At 37.4% G+C, this 19165-nt stretch overlaps 1 protein-coding gene across 9 annotated transcripts in view; it reads left to right on the plus strand.

Annotated features, from left to right (window-relative positions):
- Hormad2 (HORMA domain containing 2) overlaps window positions 1-19165 on the plus strand; it is a 103791-nt gene that overhangs the window by 30893 nt on the left and 53733 nt on the right. For 8 of the 9 annotated variants that reach the window (XM_048449930.3, XM_087909142.1, XM_087909141.1 and 5 more), the window contains 3 exons: window positions 3496-3563; window positions 6680-6831; window positions 6990-7243. In XM_048449930.3, the coding sequence (XP_048305887.1) occupies window positions 3496-3563; window positions 6680-6831; window positions 6990-7243 (474 nt within the window). The remainder of the gene's footprint in view (window positions 1-3495; window positions 3564-6679; window positions 6832-6989; window positions 7244-19165) is intronic. The other variant, XM_085692109.2, reaches the window with a different exon arrangement.

The following is a 19165-nucleotide window of genomic DNA, read 5'->3' on the forward strand; positions in this document are numbered from 1 at the left end:
ACCTTTAATTACAGCACTCAGGAAGCAGAGGCAGGTGGATCTCTGTGAGTTCGAAGTCAGCCTGGTCTACAAGAGCCAGTTCCATTGAAGCTAGGACTGTTAGACGGAGAAACCCTGTCTCACAAAACGAAAACAAAATCAAAACAAAACAACAACAACAAAAAGAAATAACCTGAGAAAAGTAACTAAAGTAATGTAAAGTGATAATGAGCTTTTTTTTCTACAAGCACAGACTGAAATGTAGGAGAATATTAATAAGGCATATAAGCTAAATAAGTCTTAACTTGTTATAAATCATTAAGAACTATGTGTATGAGTTTTGTGAGCCTAGCAATCTTACTGTTTATTATAGTCCTCAGAATTGAACTCAACCCTGGCTTTTTTTAAAAAACATTATTTTGAGTTTGGGTATCTCGGTATGTTATCCTGCTTAACCTTAAATTGTGATTTCCCTGCCTCAGCATACTGATTAGCTGGGGATGCAAGTATGTGTAATCTATACCTGGCCTAATTTGTACTTCCAAAAACTCTTGACTAGACAACAGAGAATAAAGATCACACGGATTTGTGATCCACTTTGGAGACAGACTTGAGAAGTCTTTCCAGTGGATTTGAATGTAGAGTGAGAAGCAGCCTGAGCATGTTTGAAATTATCAAGAATTACACTTTAAAATAATTATTCTTTAAATTTGTATACCTTTGTGTCTACTTGTCTGTATGTGCATCATGTGTATGCAATGTCCTTAGATGCCAGCAGTGAGTGTCAGATCCCCGGAACTGGAGTTCCAGGTAGTTTTGAGCCTCCTGATACAGGTGCTGGGAATTGAACCCAACTCCTTTGTAAGAGTAATAAGTGTTTTTAACCCGAGTCTTCTCTCCACCCTTGCGATTAACATCTTTTGTAAAGTAGTTATATATCTCTACAGTAAAACAGTCAGTTTAGGAGTCGCATAATAAAAAATTACCAACTACTTAAAGGTCCATTTTATTTACAAAATACATTCTCATAGTATGAAGAGGCTAGAGTTGACTAGAAACGTGGACAGGCAAGAAGAATAGGCATTGTTTGCTTAACAATTATACTTACCACTGGTTAAGAGGACACTGTGTATCTAGCCCATTCAGAGGGAACCTGTTGCTTTTAGGCACCTGCAGCTATGTCTAATCTGACCCATCTCTTCTGTTCTGTTCACAAAACAGCCTTCTGAGCTTCCTTTGATTTTTTTTAATAGGCTGACCAGTTATAAAAGCAATTCTCTTTTAAAATTAACTTATTACAATCAGTCTTTTAGGTTCAGGCCATATGAGCCAATTTCCCAGGACCTGCTCACCTGTGATTAAGTTGTATGCTAAAGTATAGCATCAGCAGATCTATGAGACCAAACCATAGAGAAAGGTAACAGGAACACTAAAGCTGTTCTTAACATTGTCAGTTCCACATTGTCAAGGATTTATTCTGAACCAGATGAATGAAGGTCATAGTCTGTGTTCTGATTTTGACTTATACTCTGCCTTTAGCACCTTCAGCTCTGTCTACAAACTATAAATTTATCTGAGCGAAACATCTATTTTTAAGTGGAAATCTTTTAAATTAATTTTTATTTTATTTATCCATGTATATGTGTGTGCACACAGGTGTAGGTGGCAAGAGTGGGGAGATCAGAGGACAACTTTCAGGAGTCAGTTCTTCCACTATGGGTCCTTGGGATAAAAATTGGGTCATCAGGCTTTAAAAAGTGGTAAACACTTTTTAAAAAATTTATTGTGCATATAGTGTTCTGTCTGCACATCTGCCTGCAGGCCAAAAGAGGGCACCAGATCTCATTACAGATGTTGAGAGCCACTATGTGGTTGCTGGAAATTGAACTCAGGACCTCTGGAAGAATAGCCAGTGCTCTTAACCTCTGGGCTATGTCACCAGCCTGAAAAGAACTCGTTTATTTTCAACAGTATATATTTCTTATGAGGAAATTTGTTCCCTGTATTCTACCAAACCCTTAAGAGGAGATAGCAGTAATAGTTTTTAGTGCAGGAAATAAGACTTGATGCTATAAACCATAGTTCCTTTTCCCATTTTTTAAATTCTTGTTGCCATTCACTCCTTCCCCAAATTACCACAATGACTTTCTAGCTGTTCTTAAGATTTCTCTGTATGTATTTCTTTCTTTCTCTCTCCCTTCCTTCCTTTTTCCTTCCCTCCCTCCCTCCCACCCTCCCTTTCTTTTTCTTTACTTGAGACATGGTCTCTCTATGTATCCCTGGCTGTCCTGGAACATTCTGTGTGAACCAGGCTGGCTCCAAACTCAAAGAGATCTGCCTTCCGTTGCCTTACAAATCTTGGAATTAAAGGCACATGCCACCACACCTGTTCCTTCCCTGTCTGTCATAATCATTGCTCTTTTGCTTTGAAGCAACACCATAACCAAGGTAACTCTTGTAAGAAAAAAGCATTTAATTGGGGCTTGCTTACAGTTCCAGAGGTTTAGTCTGCTATCATCATGGTGAGGGGCATGTCAGATTGCAAGGGGGTGTTGAAGCAGTAGTTGATAGCTACATCCTGATCTGTAGGCCAAGAGGTGGTGGGGAGATACAGTCAGACACTGGGCCTAGTATCACAGGTGACACACTTCCTTCAACAAGGTCACACCTCCTAACCTTTCTAATCCTTTCAAATAGTTCCACTCCCTCACTGGTGACTAAGCATTCAAACATATGAGTCTATGAGGGCCATTTTTATTCAAATCAACACACTGTCTGTATTCTTAAGGCATACAGATGATCAGGTCCTGGGATCACTGACCTGTTTAAACCTTCAGTACACTTTGATGATCTTAGAATAAAATCCAAAATCCTTACTGCTGCCAACAATTTCACAACCACACCTCTCATTTCCAGCTAGTTGGCTTCTTTTTGGACTCTAAAAAAAATACATTCCTTCTCAATTAAGAGCTCTTCTTTACTGCTCTGTCTACCCAAGGCACTACCCCACATGTCTATATATGACTGACATGTCATGAAGCTCATCTCAAACTACCACATCTTCAGGCAAGTCTTCCTTGACCCCTCTGAATCTAGTGCTTCTTTCTTTGTTATGTACTTCCTACCACAGCTTTATATTGTTCATAGCACCTATTTTATCTGAAATTATCTTTTCTTTGTTTATTAGCTAGAATCTTTGTAGATTCGGTGGAAAAAAATCTTTTCTGCCTTGTTCACCTTCTAGCTCAAAGTAGACATTTGATAAAATATTCATTACATAAGTGAATGATTCCTCAACTGGTAAAATTTAATGGAAATATTTGCTACCTAACTTAAGTTTAGCTGAGAGGAGGGGGATTAAGTTATCATTATACCTGGAGCCACTGCTACTGGATAAAGTAACACTGTGCAGCAGACATTCAGAGGAGGCGCCAATGAACATTCCCTTTTTATCAGGTAAAAGTGTGATTTTGTTTCAAAATTAACTTCTTTCTCTGTTCTCTTTGTTTTTTCTAGAAAGTAACTGAGATATACCAATTCAAATTCAAATACACAGAAAAGGGAACTACTATGGACTTTGACAGGTAGAATCTAATTGTTTAATGAACTCAAGAAATGTAAAGTAAAATAAGTTTCTATATGGCCAAAGGAAAGTCTTAAATCTTTTTGTCATTTTCTCATAAGCCCTATAAACTCCACTATTATGAGTAGAAATGATAATAGTGGTTTTAACATCTAAAGTCTATAGACTAAGCTGGTAGGAGTAGAGGCAATGGTGGATGTCATGGCTCTTAAAATTATGTTAATAAAGGGACTGGAGAAATGACTCAGTGGTTAAGAAAACACTCTTCCAGAGGACCTGATTTTGATTACAAGTACCCACATCATGTGGCTTACAACTGTCTATAACTCCAGCTCCAGGGGAGTGATGCCTCTGAGGACACCTGCACTCATGAGCACATACCCACATGCAGACACACCTACACATAACTAAAAATAATAATAAATAAATATTGAAAAACAAACAACATATAATTAAAATATATTAATAAGACTGTCAACATGATATTAGGTAAAGAACCTATATGACTGTCTCTGGCTATTGTTTCAGTGGCTCTGTTGGTATTAATCTGTTAGCTCTGTTGATCCTTTTCATCTTTAATGTCAGCAGATTAATTTGCCTACATATACAAATACTGTCATCTGGTTATCCATACACATACCATTTTCTGTGTGTCACTCTTTGGGAAACTCATATGCACTGTGTTTCCCTATCAAGTCTTAAAATCCATGTTTTAGATACAATAACAAGTCAAAGAGCAAAACCAAGGAAGATCCTTGTGCACATGGAATGTTTGTTAAGGAGCAACAGTCTTCTCCCAGAAGCTTTTGACTTCAGATCAGTCAACAGGCATGGTGAACTAAGGACTGCTGATGAAATGTAATAGAAGTAGATGAAATAAATACTGTAAAAAGACTGGTAGAAAAGGGCTTCCAATAAGGAAGATAGATACCCTGAAAGAAACAATTCTGAAGAAAAAAATTGGCAAAAATGCTGCATTTTCTCTGGTTCTCCTGGAGAGCTGAGGGTTTCTCTCCAGTACTGCATAGGGTTTCTTTCTATTGTTGTGAAGAGATACCATGACCATGGCAGCTCATATAAATGAAACATTTAATTGGGGTGACTCACAGTTTCAGAAGTTCAGTCCATTATCATCATGATGGGGAACATGGTGACATGTAGGTAGATGTACGTGGTGCTGAGTAGTAGCTGAGAGGCAGCAGGAAGACGACTGAGACAGTGAGCAGTATCCTGAGCATAGAGAACCTCAAAGCTCACCCCCACAGGGACACACTTCCTCCAACAAGGCCATACCTACTCCAACAAAGCCATACCTCCTAATAGTGCCACTCCCTATGAGATTATGGGGGCAATTACATTTGAACTACCACAGATACTCACTTCCTTAATTTTCCTCTCATTTTTGAGACTTGCAGAAAGTACTCAGATATAAGAAGAAAAGTCAGTTCCAGAAAGGAGAGTAAAAGTATTAGCCACATTTAACTAGTATTTATATACTGTTTTTTTTGGAAGCATTGTCTCATGTGGCTCAGGCTGGCCTTGAACTTAACATGTGGCAGGGTTTGCTCTACGAAGCCCAGCTGCAAACCATGTATTTCCCCCACCACAAACAGTTGCCCTTACTCTCCAAAACTCCAATATACATATTTTTAGCAACCAGATTAACCTTTTTTGTTTGTTTTAGAGACACATGTTGAAAGGTTAATAGTAAAGCAAATGGGTAAATCTTTCCGATATTAAGGAAATGAGAAGTTAAAAATAGAAATATATATAGCATATATTTCTAGAATAATTGCTTAAATGAGGGTCCTGAATATGATCTGATGTTTCCTTGGGCCCCATGGGCTATTATGTTTATATTCCTTCATTCTGACTGATTAAAAATCCTAGTAGACAAAACTTTTAACTTGTTGGAAATTGATAGAGGAGCTGAAATACTTAATATATGTTTATATTGTGATTTCTCACTTTCTCCAAAAATCAGGGAAAGACCTAACAGTTTAATTACTTGGATGATTTTTCATTGCTTAGTGCCAATATGTTTAAGGTACTGCAAATAAATTGCAGTTGTAGCTCGTCCTGGAAGGTACTTAAATGTGAGACTAATTGGGAAGAAATCTTTGAAGGAAAATGAAGATTTTGAATTAGAAGATAATTAGCCAAACTCTCACTCATTTATTAGTTCAGCAAATATTTACTAGATAGCTAGAGACCAAACCTAGTGGTATGGAAATGAAAGAGTAAGCCATTCATAGTCTATATGGGGACAAATAATTGTTCTGAAGGGGGAGGTGAAGGGTATAGGGAAGACTTCCTTGAAGAGATGAGATGGCACATGGGCTAGATAGGTGCAGCAGGGCATCAGAAGAGAAACAGCACAGTACAGCTGAAGTGAATAGCATTTGCAAACACATGTGGTCGAAACAAATTGGGGCGTAGCTGCAGGAGAGGGTAGAGGTGAAAGTAATTAGTTGTACGTACACCATTTCTTTTATTTGATTGTGTGATGGAGGTAATAGATGAGTTTTAAGCAATAAGGTGACATGAACAGACTCTTCTATTGGGAGTATTAATTTATGTCTTGCAGTGTAGACAAAAAGAAATAAGAATAGATGCTTTAGCAATCCGTGCAAGAATGAGGAGGGGATTTCTTTGAGAGACAATCATATGATAGATAAGTGTAGCACTAGTGACTGATTTCATGCTTGGAGAGCTGCAGAAATGTCCATAAGCTTATCTCACAAATGGGCTAACTGACCTAGAATAGGTGCAAACGGTTTGACTGAGGTCATTCAGCTGGTTAACAGCGCAACTGATACTAGATGCTAGGTCACCTAATTACAAGATCATTATTCTCATTACTGTGAGATGTGGTTATCTGAAAGCCAAAATTTTAAATTTATCATATTTAAAATGCCTTAGGGGTGTTTGTTACTCAGAAATCCATTGCATGTACATTACAGAAAGTACTATCATTCCGTTAAGTTACCTCTTAAAAATTGTCTACAAAAATCCTCATGTTTAATTTATTAGATGACATAGTCAATAGTTGTATTGTTTTGGAGTATATTGTAAATATTATATATGATTGAAAGTACCACTTTTCTGTGATTATAGTAGTAGTACAAGCTTTGAAAGTGGCACAAACAGTGAAGATATTAAGAAGGCCTGTTCCCTACTAATCCGTCAATTGTATATACTGATGCAGAACCTTGGACCCCTTCCTAATGATGTTATACTTACCATGAAACTCCATTATTATAATTCAGGTAGGTAAAGACCTCTGGTCAAATTCCTTCTTAAGTGCTTAAGTGATGCTGTCTATAAGTAGAAGGATTTTATAAGCATTCAAAAGATGTTTGTATTATATGTGAAGTATTACTGTCACTTGTTTTATTGAAACTTATTTTTTTTGTCCTTTCTGCAGTGACACCATATGATTACCAACCCCCTGGTTTTAAAGAAGGGGGTAACTCACACTTCCTGTTGTTTGATGGGGAGCCTGTGAGCCTTCGCATGGGCTCAGTCTCCTCTGGCTTTCACAGCATGAAAGTAAAAGTTACAACCGAGGCCACCAGAATGCTTGATGGGGAGAACAGTCCCACTCAGGAGACTGGTACTACCGAGATAGCCCATCAGGGTCTTGACTGTGATGAGGAAGAAGAGGACGGCAGCAACCAAGTAAGGCCAAGTTTTAGTGATCCTTCACTGCTTCACTTAAACACAGTTGACATTTTTCAGTGTGTATTCAGGTCATGTCACAGTAACAGAGTCCAGTGGAGCATGGCGTGTATGAAAACTGAAACAAAACTAGCCTCTGACGTCAAGGACTTTTTAGTAAAAAAAAAAAAAAAAAAAAGTCTTCCAGAAGGAAATACGTGTTTCTTATTGTCTAGCAATAAGAAAAAAAATCCCAGTGTGCTTTATTTTTTTAAAGGTACCTATATATTTATTTTTTCACATTTCAAAAGTAACATATTTTTAGTACTTAAAATATTGTAAGTGTCTGGCAAGTTCATACTCAATAAAAGTATACATTAACTCTTGATTACTGTAGTAACTGGGCACAAGGGGGTTAGATAAGAAAATTTTACAGATTAGCCTGAATCAGAGGGGAAAAAAAGAGAATGAAACCAACTTCTATGACAAGCATTGTGGTTTGATCATTGGGGAGAGCTGAGGGGTTGGTGGGCTTGCAGACAGTGGAGCTGATAAAGGCATTGCTTAGAACACTTGACTTTGTTTCTGTAGAGACTTAAAGCTGAGTCCTTTTTTAATGTTTGCATTGTGCTGACATTGTAGTTTAAAGATTCTGAAACAAAATCATTTTCAGGCTGTTTAGTGTGAAGGGATATTAAAAAAATAATTCAGGAGGTATTTTGAAATTGAAAAACCTTTTTTTTATTTTTTAGCCTTAGAATCCTACTTTAAAAAGATAACTATAGGTGTTGTAGAGATGGCTTAGGAGTTAAGAACATTAATCCAGAGGACCCAGCATCCACATGGCAGCTCACAACTGTCTGTAACTCCAGTTCCAGGGGATCTGACACCCTGTTCTGGCCTCTGTGGCTACCAAGCATACACATGCTGAACAGACATATATGCAGGAAAACACCAATATGTATAATAATAATAATATTATATTATAATATTTTTGGATGACTATGCTGGGTAGCTTCTAAAAGTACCTTCCAAATATTTAATTCTGTATTGTATTTAGTATATTGAAAGGGAGGTAGTCCTAGTTTCAATTCAATAAATATAACAAATGTAACAAACAATAGGGTTTTTTGTTGGTGGTGGTGGTGTTGTTTTTCGAGACAGGATTTCTCTGTAGCTTTGGAGCCTGTCCTGGAACTTGTTTTGTAGACCAGGCTGGCCTCCTGAGTCCTGGGATTAAAGTTGTGCACTACCACAGACAGCCCAACATTAGGATTTTTGTCTTTTTTTCTTATTTTTTTTTAGGTTTTTCACAATGTTGGGTATGAAAATAACTAGATTCTAGTACAATTTTTTCTTTTGATTCTATGCCAAGGGATATATAGCTAACATGGAAAAGCTAGTAATAATAATAACAATAGCCACAACAACAATACTAATGGTTAAAAAAAAGAATGAGAATGTTTTAGATTTTTTTTCTTTTTCTTTTCTTTTTTTTGTTTTTTTGTTTGTTTGTTTGTTTGTTTGTTTGTTTTTCGAGACAGGGTTTCTCTGTAGCTTTAGAGCCTGTCCTGGAACTAGCTCTTGTAGACCAGGCTGGCCTCGAACTCACTGAGATCCGCCTGCCTCTGCCTCCCCAAGTGCTGGGATTAAAGGCGTGCGCCACCACTGCCCAGCAATGTTTTAGATTTTTAAGAAAAACTTTAGGGCTGAGTGTTATGGCAAATGCCTTTAGTCCCAGTGCTTAGGAGACAGCGGCAGAGGACCCTCTATGAGTTCAAGGCCAGCCTGGTCTACATAGTGAGTGCCATGACATCCAAGGTTACATAGAGAAACCCTGTCTCAAAAAAAAAAAAAAAAAACAAACAAACAAAAAAAAAACATGAAAGAAAAAGAGAGAAAGAAAGGAAATTTTTTTCAAGGGACTGGAGAAACGGCTCATGGTTAAGAGCTTATACTGGTCTCACAGAAGCCCTGAGTTTCATTTCCAGCACCCATGTTTGGTAGTTCACAACCTTCCATAATTTCAACTTCAGGGGCATCTGTCACCTCTAGCCTCCATGGGCACCTGCACTCACATGTATATAACTGTCCATATATGTACATATCCTTTATATGTGTGTGTGAGTGTGTGTGTGTGTGTGTGTGAATTTGAATACTTTCTTTATAGGATACACATAATTAAAATAAATAAAAGAATAAATTAATAAATTAAAAGGCAGGCATGTTTCCATGTATTTGTGTGAATATGTGTATAATTGTGAATACTTTCTAGGAAGAAAAACAGTAGAAATATTAAGTAGAAAAATGTCAATAGGACTTAACCTACTAAATTCTCTAACATAATTAGATCACTAAGATAGGAAACTGCATCAACCAAGTTTACCACAAAATCTAGATCCTTGTAAATACAGTTTCCCCTGTCAGGCTGTCCTGCTTACATTTATTTGGCAAAAAGGAAAAAAAAAGAGATTTTCTTTTCTTTTTTTTTTCCTTTTGGCTTTCTAAAACATGGTCTCAGAGTCCAGGTTGACCTCAGATATATTATGTAGCTTAGGATGGTCTTAAGCTTCTCTTCCTAGAAAGTGTTCACAATTATACACATATTCACACAAATACATGGAACATTTACCTTAAAACCAACAAAAAGTTTCTGAGAGAGTTCTTTCTCTATAGCTCTGATAGTTTTTCTTTGTAATTTCACTCTCTATGAGAATGTTAGTCAATATAAACATATATAGAAGTAATCAAAATCAAGTACTCTGTGGTCTCTGTTTTTTGCTTGACTGTCAAAAATGTGATCTTGTTACTGTGCATATTTCTTTCATTTCCAATGGTGTGACATACTCTCTTGTTTGTTTGGGGTTTTGTTTTTTATTTTTGTTGTTATTGAGATAGAATCTTGCTATGTAGCCCTGATTGACCTAGAACTTGCACTATAGATCAGGCTTGCCTAAAACTCATGGAAATCTGCCTGCTGGGATTGTTTGTCCTATAACACTCAGATTGGCCCTTGTTTTTGTTTATTGAGACAGAATCTGTGTTGCCTAACCTAATCCCAGTTTCCTGACTGCCAAAGATCCCTGGGTCTGTGGAGATATGCTTTAGTCTCTCATGTACTGGAGCCAGAAATAGGTATCACTAAGCCTGGCTAGTATTTTACTAATTTTTCTTCCTTCCTTTCTCTCCCCTCCCTGCCCCTTTTGCTAAGGTCTCTCTCATCTAGATATTGTAGTCTAGCTGGCCCAGAACTCTTTTTGTTTGTTTGCTTGTTTTTGTTTTTGTTTTTTGTTTTGTTTTGTTTTCAAGACAGGGTTTCTCTGTAGCTTTGGAGCCTGTCCTGGAACTAGCTCTTGTAGACCAGGCTGACCTCGAACTCACAAATATCCCTCTGTCTCTGCCTCCTGAGTGCTGAGATTAAAGGTGTGTACTGCATTTATATGCACACTTCCTGGTACACATGCAAGAGTGTCTATAGGAAATATACTAGCTTTGTCACTGTTTACTGTAAAGAGACAACATGAAGTGTCTCTGTGTTAAGACAGCTTATAAAATAAAGCATTTAATTGGGGGCTTGTGTGTAGTTCCAGAAGGTTACTCCATTATCATGACGGTACATTGCAGCGTTCAGGCAGACACTGGAACAGTATCTGAGAGCTACATCCTGATTCATAAAGAGAAAGAGGCTGAGCCTCGAATGGGCTTTTGAAGCGGCAAAGCCTATCCCTAGTGACACACTTCTTCCAACAAGGTCCTGCCTCCTAATTGGTCTGATTCTTCTCAAATAATGCCACTCCCTGATGTATAAGCACGCAATATATGAGCCTATGGGGGTCATTCTTTTTAAACCACCACAGACTTGCACATTTTCAACTTTGATAAAAAGCACAGAATAGTGCTGTACCCATATTTATTGTACCAACAGTGGAAGAGAGATCTTGTATTCTTGCAGGTACTTATTATTGCTTGAATTTATGTTTTTTGTAGTCTGCTTGACATGCTAACACCACATAATTTTAGCATATTTCCTTATTGCTGATGCTTGAGCATCTTTTCATTAGTCATCCTAGTTTTCTGGCACATATGAGTTATCTTTCTTCGTTGATGTAAAAGTGTTTTGGGGGTTAGAGTGATAGCTCAGTGGCTAACACTGTGTACTGCTCTTCCAGAGTACCTGAATTCGGTTCCTAGCACCCGTGTCAGGTGACTCCCAACTGCCTGTAACTCTAGCTCCAAAGGGACCCATTGTCTAGCCTTTGAGGGCACCTGTATTCATGTGTATGTGCGCATGCACACACACAGATACACATAATTAAAAGAAAAATATTCTTATAATCATTCTTTTTTACTTAGTTGTGTTGTAATAATTTGTCTACATTTGTGGCTTGTCTTCTCACTTTCTTTAAAAGGCCTTTTGGGAAAGAAAAGCTATTTATTTAATGTAGTCTCTTCTGATACCCTCAAGAAATCCTTCTCAATTTAAGATGATGAATGATAATCTCATATATCTGCTTCTTGAAGTTTATTTTATTTATGATATGAAGTAGATAAGACCTCTTGACAGTTTTAAGTCTAAGAATACTAAATTTCAAGTTACGTTTGGTGGATTACTAGAATGGATAAGAGAACCTGTTTCCGAGTCCCTTGCTTTGGGGGTTTGACATGGATAGGCGATTTCAGGCGGGGTGAGGGGGGAGTTGGCTGAAATAGCTTTTTTAGTATGTTTGAGTCATATGTCTAACAAACATGGAAAGTTAGTCCTTGGGAGCCTGGTAGGAGGAACATAGCATTTGCATAATTAATACTGCTTGTATTAACTGTCCCAGAGCCATTGATTAATATGTTATGGAGCGTTATATGAGGATAAATGATACTTGACTAAAAAGTCCAGCTCCATGATAAGTTGACCTTCATGCCTTGATGGCTATGCTGAGTCACAGCATCCCAAAAATTAAAAAATACCAACTGCCTGAGACCACAGTTATGTTAGGCATGGGCTGATTAGACCCGTATCATCGAGATGTCTTATTTAAGGGGAATATATGGATGATAAAACATTAATATAGCCCTGAAGTAAGAGCCAGATGCCTGGTAAAGTTTCACATTAGTCACCCCCAATTTTAAATGGGCCTGGAGCGAGAAGAGGGGCATAGGTAGACAGGTTGTTGGTTTCATGGAGGATGATAGATTAATAGACAAAATGGGGAAGATGATAGTCGTATGGACAAGAAAGGTTTATGACAGAATGGTGTATGTAAGATAGCGCAGATATGTCTATGAAACACTAATTAAATAATTGATTGTCAAAGTCGTGGTTTAATAAGTAGTATGTTGATAAAGAATGTAATGTCTTATATAATTAATAATTAATACATGATTATATGCATGGGGAATATAATTTAATGTATGATATACATAGATGTATTAATGTACTAAATAAATTTATGTACAAGAAGTAGTTTAAAAAGAATGTCAGCTTTGGGTGCTGATGATGTGGGAGGAGTCCTTCCTTCTTGATGTCATGAGAAAAAATAATTTTCATTTCTGATTTACAAGACCAGTGTAATGTTTATGCTATAAGGACATTTAATCTAGATCTAGAATGTTATTTTCAATTATGCCTGCGAATGGTATGAAAATTAAAATAATGGCAAAGTAGCCAATTGAGGTTATTTGTCCAATAATGATAAATGGATGTTCAACTGGTTGGCCTCCAATTCATGTGAGAATAAGAAGGTCAGCTACTAGGATTCAGTATATTGTTTGTGTGGTTGGGCGAAAGGCAAGTCTTCGTTGTTTGAGGTGTGAAGGAAGGGTATAAGGCTAAGATGAGGATTGATAGGATTAAAGCTAGGACTCCTCCTAGTTTGTTGTGAATGGATCGAAGGATGGTATAGGTGAAGAGAAAATATCATTCTGGTTTAATGTGTGGTGGAGTGTTAAGTGGATTTTCTGGGGTATAATTATCAGGGTATGCATGCAGAAAAATATATGTCTCAGTAACCCACAAATTGAACAGTTGTGTTTGAACATGGGTGAGGCAAGCAAGATGTCTAGGGAGTTGGATGCCCTCTAGTACCAAGAGTGAGAGCCTCCTTAAATTGTGTTTCTTGGATTATTGCTAGTCTCACCATGTCTTGGCACTACTAAATCATCTGATAATAACATCAGTCACATCAAGAAGTAGGGTACTATCCCCTGCTTAGAAACAGTTTTAACCTCACAGTTGCTATGCTAGTTAACAAAAATATTGCCATCCTTCCTTCTGTTAACAGATATTTGTTCGTTCTATTGCTGGTGTACATTTGAATATATTTCAACTTGGGGTCACTAGGACCAGTACTTTTGAGACTTATGGAACATGTTTTTTGGTCAGATACACACACATTCCTAGCGGGAGTCAGATTGATAGGAGTAGAACTGCTAGGTCCAAGGATATGTGTGCAGTTAGCTTTGAGAAGTAGTGAAAAGCAGCTTCCAAAGCGCTTTTGCCAAGAGTTATATTCCTTCATATAGCGGCAGCCATGTCACATCTTCATCTGCTTTGGCTATTTCCATCACTTTTTTCAGGTATGTTTTGTATACTGAGTGTTTCATCTTGTTAGAGATAAGCATACTGGTGAGTATGCAGTGGTATGGTGAGCGTGCAGTAGTATGTTGTTATGACTTCAATGTTCATTTTCCTTTCCTACTGAATAGTGAAAACCAGCACATTTGTCTGACCTACTGATAAGTAGGAATTATACAGAAACATTGTACGTAGAAGTAACTTGCCAAACGTGTGTAGTAAAATCTTATTTAACTTTATAAACTTCTTTTTAACTGTTTTGTGGAGATATTTTATGAACAATTCTTTTTAAAAGAAATATAGAACTATCTCTTGACCACTGTTCACCATTATTTACAATAAAGTACATAATATGCAACTGAATGGCATTTGGTACTATAAGATTATTTTCTTCACTTCTGTTCAACCAGTAATCCAAGTACTGGAAAGGAGATAGTCAGGGTAAAAAAAAATGTGTGGATCAATAATTTACATTACCAAAATTTTTAGCAGAATTTCTTAATTTTAAAAGAATCCAATTTGTTAGTCTTTTCAGTTACAGTCAGCATCTTAGAATACTGCTTAAGAAATGTTTGTTTAGGAAACTTAGACAGGGATCCAGTGCCTTCTTTTGGGCATTGTGGGCACCACTCACTCATATATACACAGAAGAAAATTTAAATATTTAAAGAAAATAAATACTTGTTTACTGCAGAGATTACAGAGATCTACTCTCTATGACTTTCTCTAAAAGGGAGGTAACTACAGGGAAAGAAGTAGTTTGTTCTTTGTTTATGGAGGGTAGAGTCATCCCATAGTAGAGTATGTGTTAAGCACCCTTGAGGAACTGGGTTCAGTTTGCCGCAGTACTGGAATAGGGGTTGAGGGAAACAGAAATAAAAATCACCATAAATATTTTTGTATAAATATGTATACACATATGTATATACATGTGAACACATATGAACATATAGGTGCCTGACCCTGTCGAGTTATTTGTGAAGTGCTCACAATTTAGAAATGTATTATGTTTCTGTAGTTGTTTCTTTCTTTTCTATCAAATGCTATTTATTTGAGTCCCATTTTTTTTATTTTACATGCCCCAAATCAGTATTTTTATCAGTCTTTTCAAAAAGTCATCTTTTGTTTTGTTTTTGAGGCAGTTTTCTCTGTGTAGCCTTGACAGCTCCAGAACTCACAGACCAGGCTGACCTCAGGTTCAAAGACTGACCTGTCTCTGCTTCCCTAGTGCTGAGATGAAAGGTGTGTGCCACGACCCACCCGGCTAAAACGTCATGTTTTGATTGTACTGTTCACATCTGTTGCTTCTGTTTTCTACTTAGCTCATGGTTTCTTTTATCTTTGTCTTCTCTGACTTCGCATTGATCTTTCCATCAATGTACAGACCTGTATATCTACAGATTATTATTCATTTTAGTATATCGCACTGCATATGTACAGATTCCTCGTAGTTCTGTCCGTGTACAGACCTGCATACCCGTCTTAGTCACTGTGAAGAGACACCATGACCAAGGCAACTCTTATAAAAAGAACGCATTTAATTAGGGCTTGCTTACAGTTTCAGAGGGTTAGTCCATTATTATCTTGACAGGGAGTAGCTGAGAGCTACATCCTGGTTTGTAAGCAGAGAGGACTCTGGACTTGGCATGGGCTCTTTGAAACCTCAAAGTCCATTTGACCACAGTGACACACTTCCTCCAACAAGGCCACACCTCCTAATCCCTCTAATCCTTTCAAATAATGCCACTTCCGATGACTAAGCACAGGCGGCATGCATGCATGCGTGTGCGTGCACACACACACACACACACACACACACACACACACACAAAATAAATCTAGAGTCTCCATATGAGTGAATACATGGCATTTGTTTTTCTGTCTGTAATTTGCTTAGCATAAAATACTCCAGTTATATGAGCCAATGGGAGCCATTCTTATTCAAAACACCACAGTACCATAGTACTATCAATGTACAGACTTGTATTATATATGTCGTATTCCTCTTCAAATAGAATTTCAGCGTCTGGCCAAACATCATTTTCCTCTCATGCTCTTTATCTGTAGCACTATCATTCTTCCGAGCAGCCTTCCCAAGAACATATTCAATCTTTATTTTCTCCTTGCACCGAATATCCTTTTGAATATGTTTCAGTCTGATTATGCTTTGAAATACTTCTCAAGCCTGGCCCCACCACAGCTGTGCTAACTGAACTGTGTGAGGCATTCTTAGTGCCAGATGCCTACAGATCCTGATTGGGTCTCTCTTAATATTCAGTCTGTCTTTAAGAGGGCCAGAAAATGAAATTAATTAAAATAATTAAAATTATAATTATTATTTTCACATACTTCAAGTGTATTTTTTATGTAGTTTCAGTGGCATAAGGATACAGTGAATGAAAATAGCAGTTGTGAGCAGAGCAGATAGGTGGGGAAGAGGTTGATTTTGGCTCAATAGAACTCTTTGGTTAGTTTTGGTGTTGAGAACTGAATCCAGGCCTTGTACATGCTAGGTTTATGTTCTACTACTGAACTTTATCCATAATCTGAAAAAAAAATCTGTTTGTTTGTTTGTTTGAGACATGGTTTCTCTGTGTAACAGTTCTGACTGTCCTGTAAACCAGGCTGATCTTGAACTCACAGAGATCCACCTGCCTCTGTCTCCCGAGTGCTGGGATGAAAGGCATGCGACATCACAACCTGGCTGAAAGAACTTTTTTAAACAATACAATTAACAACATTAAAGTATTTTAAAATTTAAATCTTTTAGTTGTTCTACTGTTCTATCAAAACAAATTTTACTTTTGTTTGCCCCATCCTTTCCAATATTTTCTAATGGATAGACTTATTTGTATATTATTTCAACCATGGCATATATAGTTTTATTTAGCACTGATGTTATTTATCCTACCCTATTCTTTATATGTGAAGTTCACTGACTTTGTTGGTTCATTTGAATTTTCTGCTATTTCTCATTTTAAAATATTTAGGCTGGCATACTTGACTGTTGAATGCTCTCCAGTACTGTATATTTTACGGGCTTGGTTCGCAGGCTGGCATTACTGAGAACTATTGAAACCTTTTAAGAGGTGGAGCCTAGTAAGAGGTTGTGGGTCACTGAGGCTTGCCTTTGAAAATTATCCTCTTTTTTGCTTCCTGGTGATGAAGTGAACAATCTGTCCTGCCACATGCTCCCACTATGATGTACTGCCTTGCCACAGGCCCAAAGTGGGACCAATCAGTCAGGTACTAGAGCCTCCAAAGCTGTAAATCAGAATCAACCATTTCTTAGTGACAGAGAGATGGGTTAATTCCTGATAATGGTACTATAATAGCATTGTAATAAATGCCTTTACAGGTGTGAAAGCTCCTTTCCTTATTTTCTATTGGATACAAAATGGCAGGAATAAAATTTACAGTTAAAATTTTTATAGCTCTTGAATGAATATTATCAAATCACTTTTCAGAAGCTTCTAGTTTTTCTGCCTTCTTAGGATGGCTTTTTGATTACAACTGTTTGATAAATCTGACTGCCTTGTGATTGTGCTTACCTCCATTAATGCATACATAGATACATAGACTTATACACATATACATACACTTTCTTGTTTGTTTGTTTTTCGAGACAGACTTTCTCTGTGAAGCAGTCCTAGCTGACCTGGAACTCACTCTGTAGACCAGGCTGGCCTCGAACTCAAGAGATCCACCTGTCTCTGCCTCCTGAGTGCTGGGATTGAAGGTGTGCACCACCACAACCCAGCTATATACTTTTGTTCAAGATAGAATATAGATGATTATCTCTAGAATGTTAAAAAGAAAATAATGATTCAAGGGGATGGTTGAGTCAAATTGATCTCTGAGATCTTTTTCACAAAGATTTACTGGGGAATATTTTGAATTCCTGTTTAGAATGATGCCTTGGCCAGGCATAGTGGCACATGCCTTTAATCCCAGCACTTGGAAGGCAGAGGTAGGTGAATCTCTGAGTTCAAGACCAGCCTGGTCTATATTGTGAGTTCCAGAACAGCCAGAGCTATATAGAGAGACCTTGTCTCAAAAAACAAAACAAAACAAAACAAAACAAACAAATTGATATCTTGCTGTGAGGAAAACAAAGATATAGAAGATGTAGTTTTTGCTATGAGAACTAACAGAAGAGACAGCACCTATATAATGAGAATAGTGAAGGCTGTCTGAATGACAGAAACAATCTTACTATTACTTTTTTTTGAGACAGGTTTCACCATGTAGCTCTAGCTAACCAGGAATTCGCCAATAGATCAGACTAGTTTCAAATTACAAGATCTGTCTGCCTCTGCCTCTCAAGTGCTGAAACTAAAAGCCTATCCCAGCATGCCCAGCCTTTTTCTCAGCATCTTAAAGTAGAAAGGTAAATTGAGATTTTTGGTATTTTGATACAGGGTCTCAATGTATAACTCAGGTTAGCCTGGAGCTAACTTTCTATATAGTCCATGTTGACCTTCAACTGGAGCTCCTTCTACTTTAGTTTATCCTAGTGCTGGGATTACAGTCATATACTACCAGCCCCCACTTTTTAATTGCTGCTGGGGATTGAACCCAGGATATTGTATATGTCAAACATACAGCTTTCCATTAAGGTTACAACCCACTTATAAATCTTTTTTGAAAAGATTTATCTGTTTTTATTTTGTATATGTGGACATTTTCCTGCATGTATGTTTGTATACTACATATATGTACTGCTTACAGAGGCTAGCAGAGTGCATCAGATCTCCTGGAACTCGATTTATAGACAGTTGCGGGTCATCATGTGAGTGCTGGGAATCGAACCCGGGGTCTCTGAAAGAATAGCCAGTGCTCTTAATCACCGAGCCATCTCTTCAGCCCCTTTTTTTTTCTTAATGTGTATATTTTATGGTGTCAATGATTACAGAAATAAAAATTGAGATGTAGAGACCTAATTTTCAGGCAAAATGAGGTGAGAGAAAAGGGGCTATGAGAAAGGGAGGAATGCTGATTATAGGATATTCAGCTGCCCAGCAACAGAGAAAAGGCATTGTATTTGAGTTGTTAGAATGGTCTTGAATATGATCATTTTCATTAGACATCAGGATGGGTTTTTGAGGAAATCTCTTTCTAAAACTTGAGATATGGCTCAGTGGAAGAGAACTTGCATAGATAGATGCACAAGACCGTGAGTTTGATCTCTGAGATACACACACACACACACACACACACACACACACACACACAGAGAGAGAGAGAGAGAGAGAGAGAGAGAGAGAGAGAGAGAGAGATCTCCACATAATCACTTTCTTTGGTTTAAGGAATTTACTATGTAAAAGATATATCAGTGATCATTTTGTTAATAGAGACATATATATCCTGGGCAT

The sequence above is a fragment of the Myodes glareolus genome, chromosome 8 (assembly GCF_982192425.1).
Source record: "Myodes glareolus chromosome 8, mMyoGla1.1, whole genome shotgun sequence".
Classification (NCBI taxonomy): Eukaryota; Metazoa; Chordata; class Mammalia; order Rodentia; family Cricetidae; genus Myodes; species Myodes glareolus.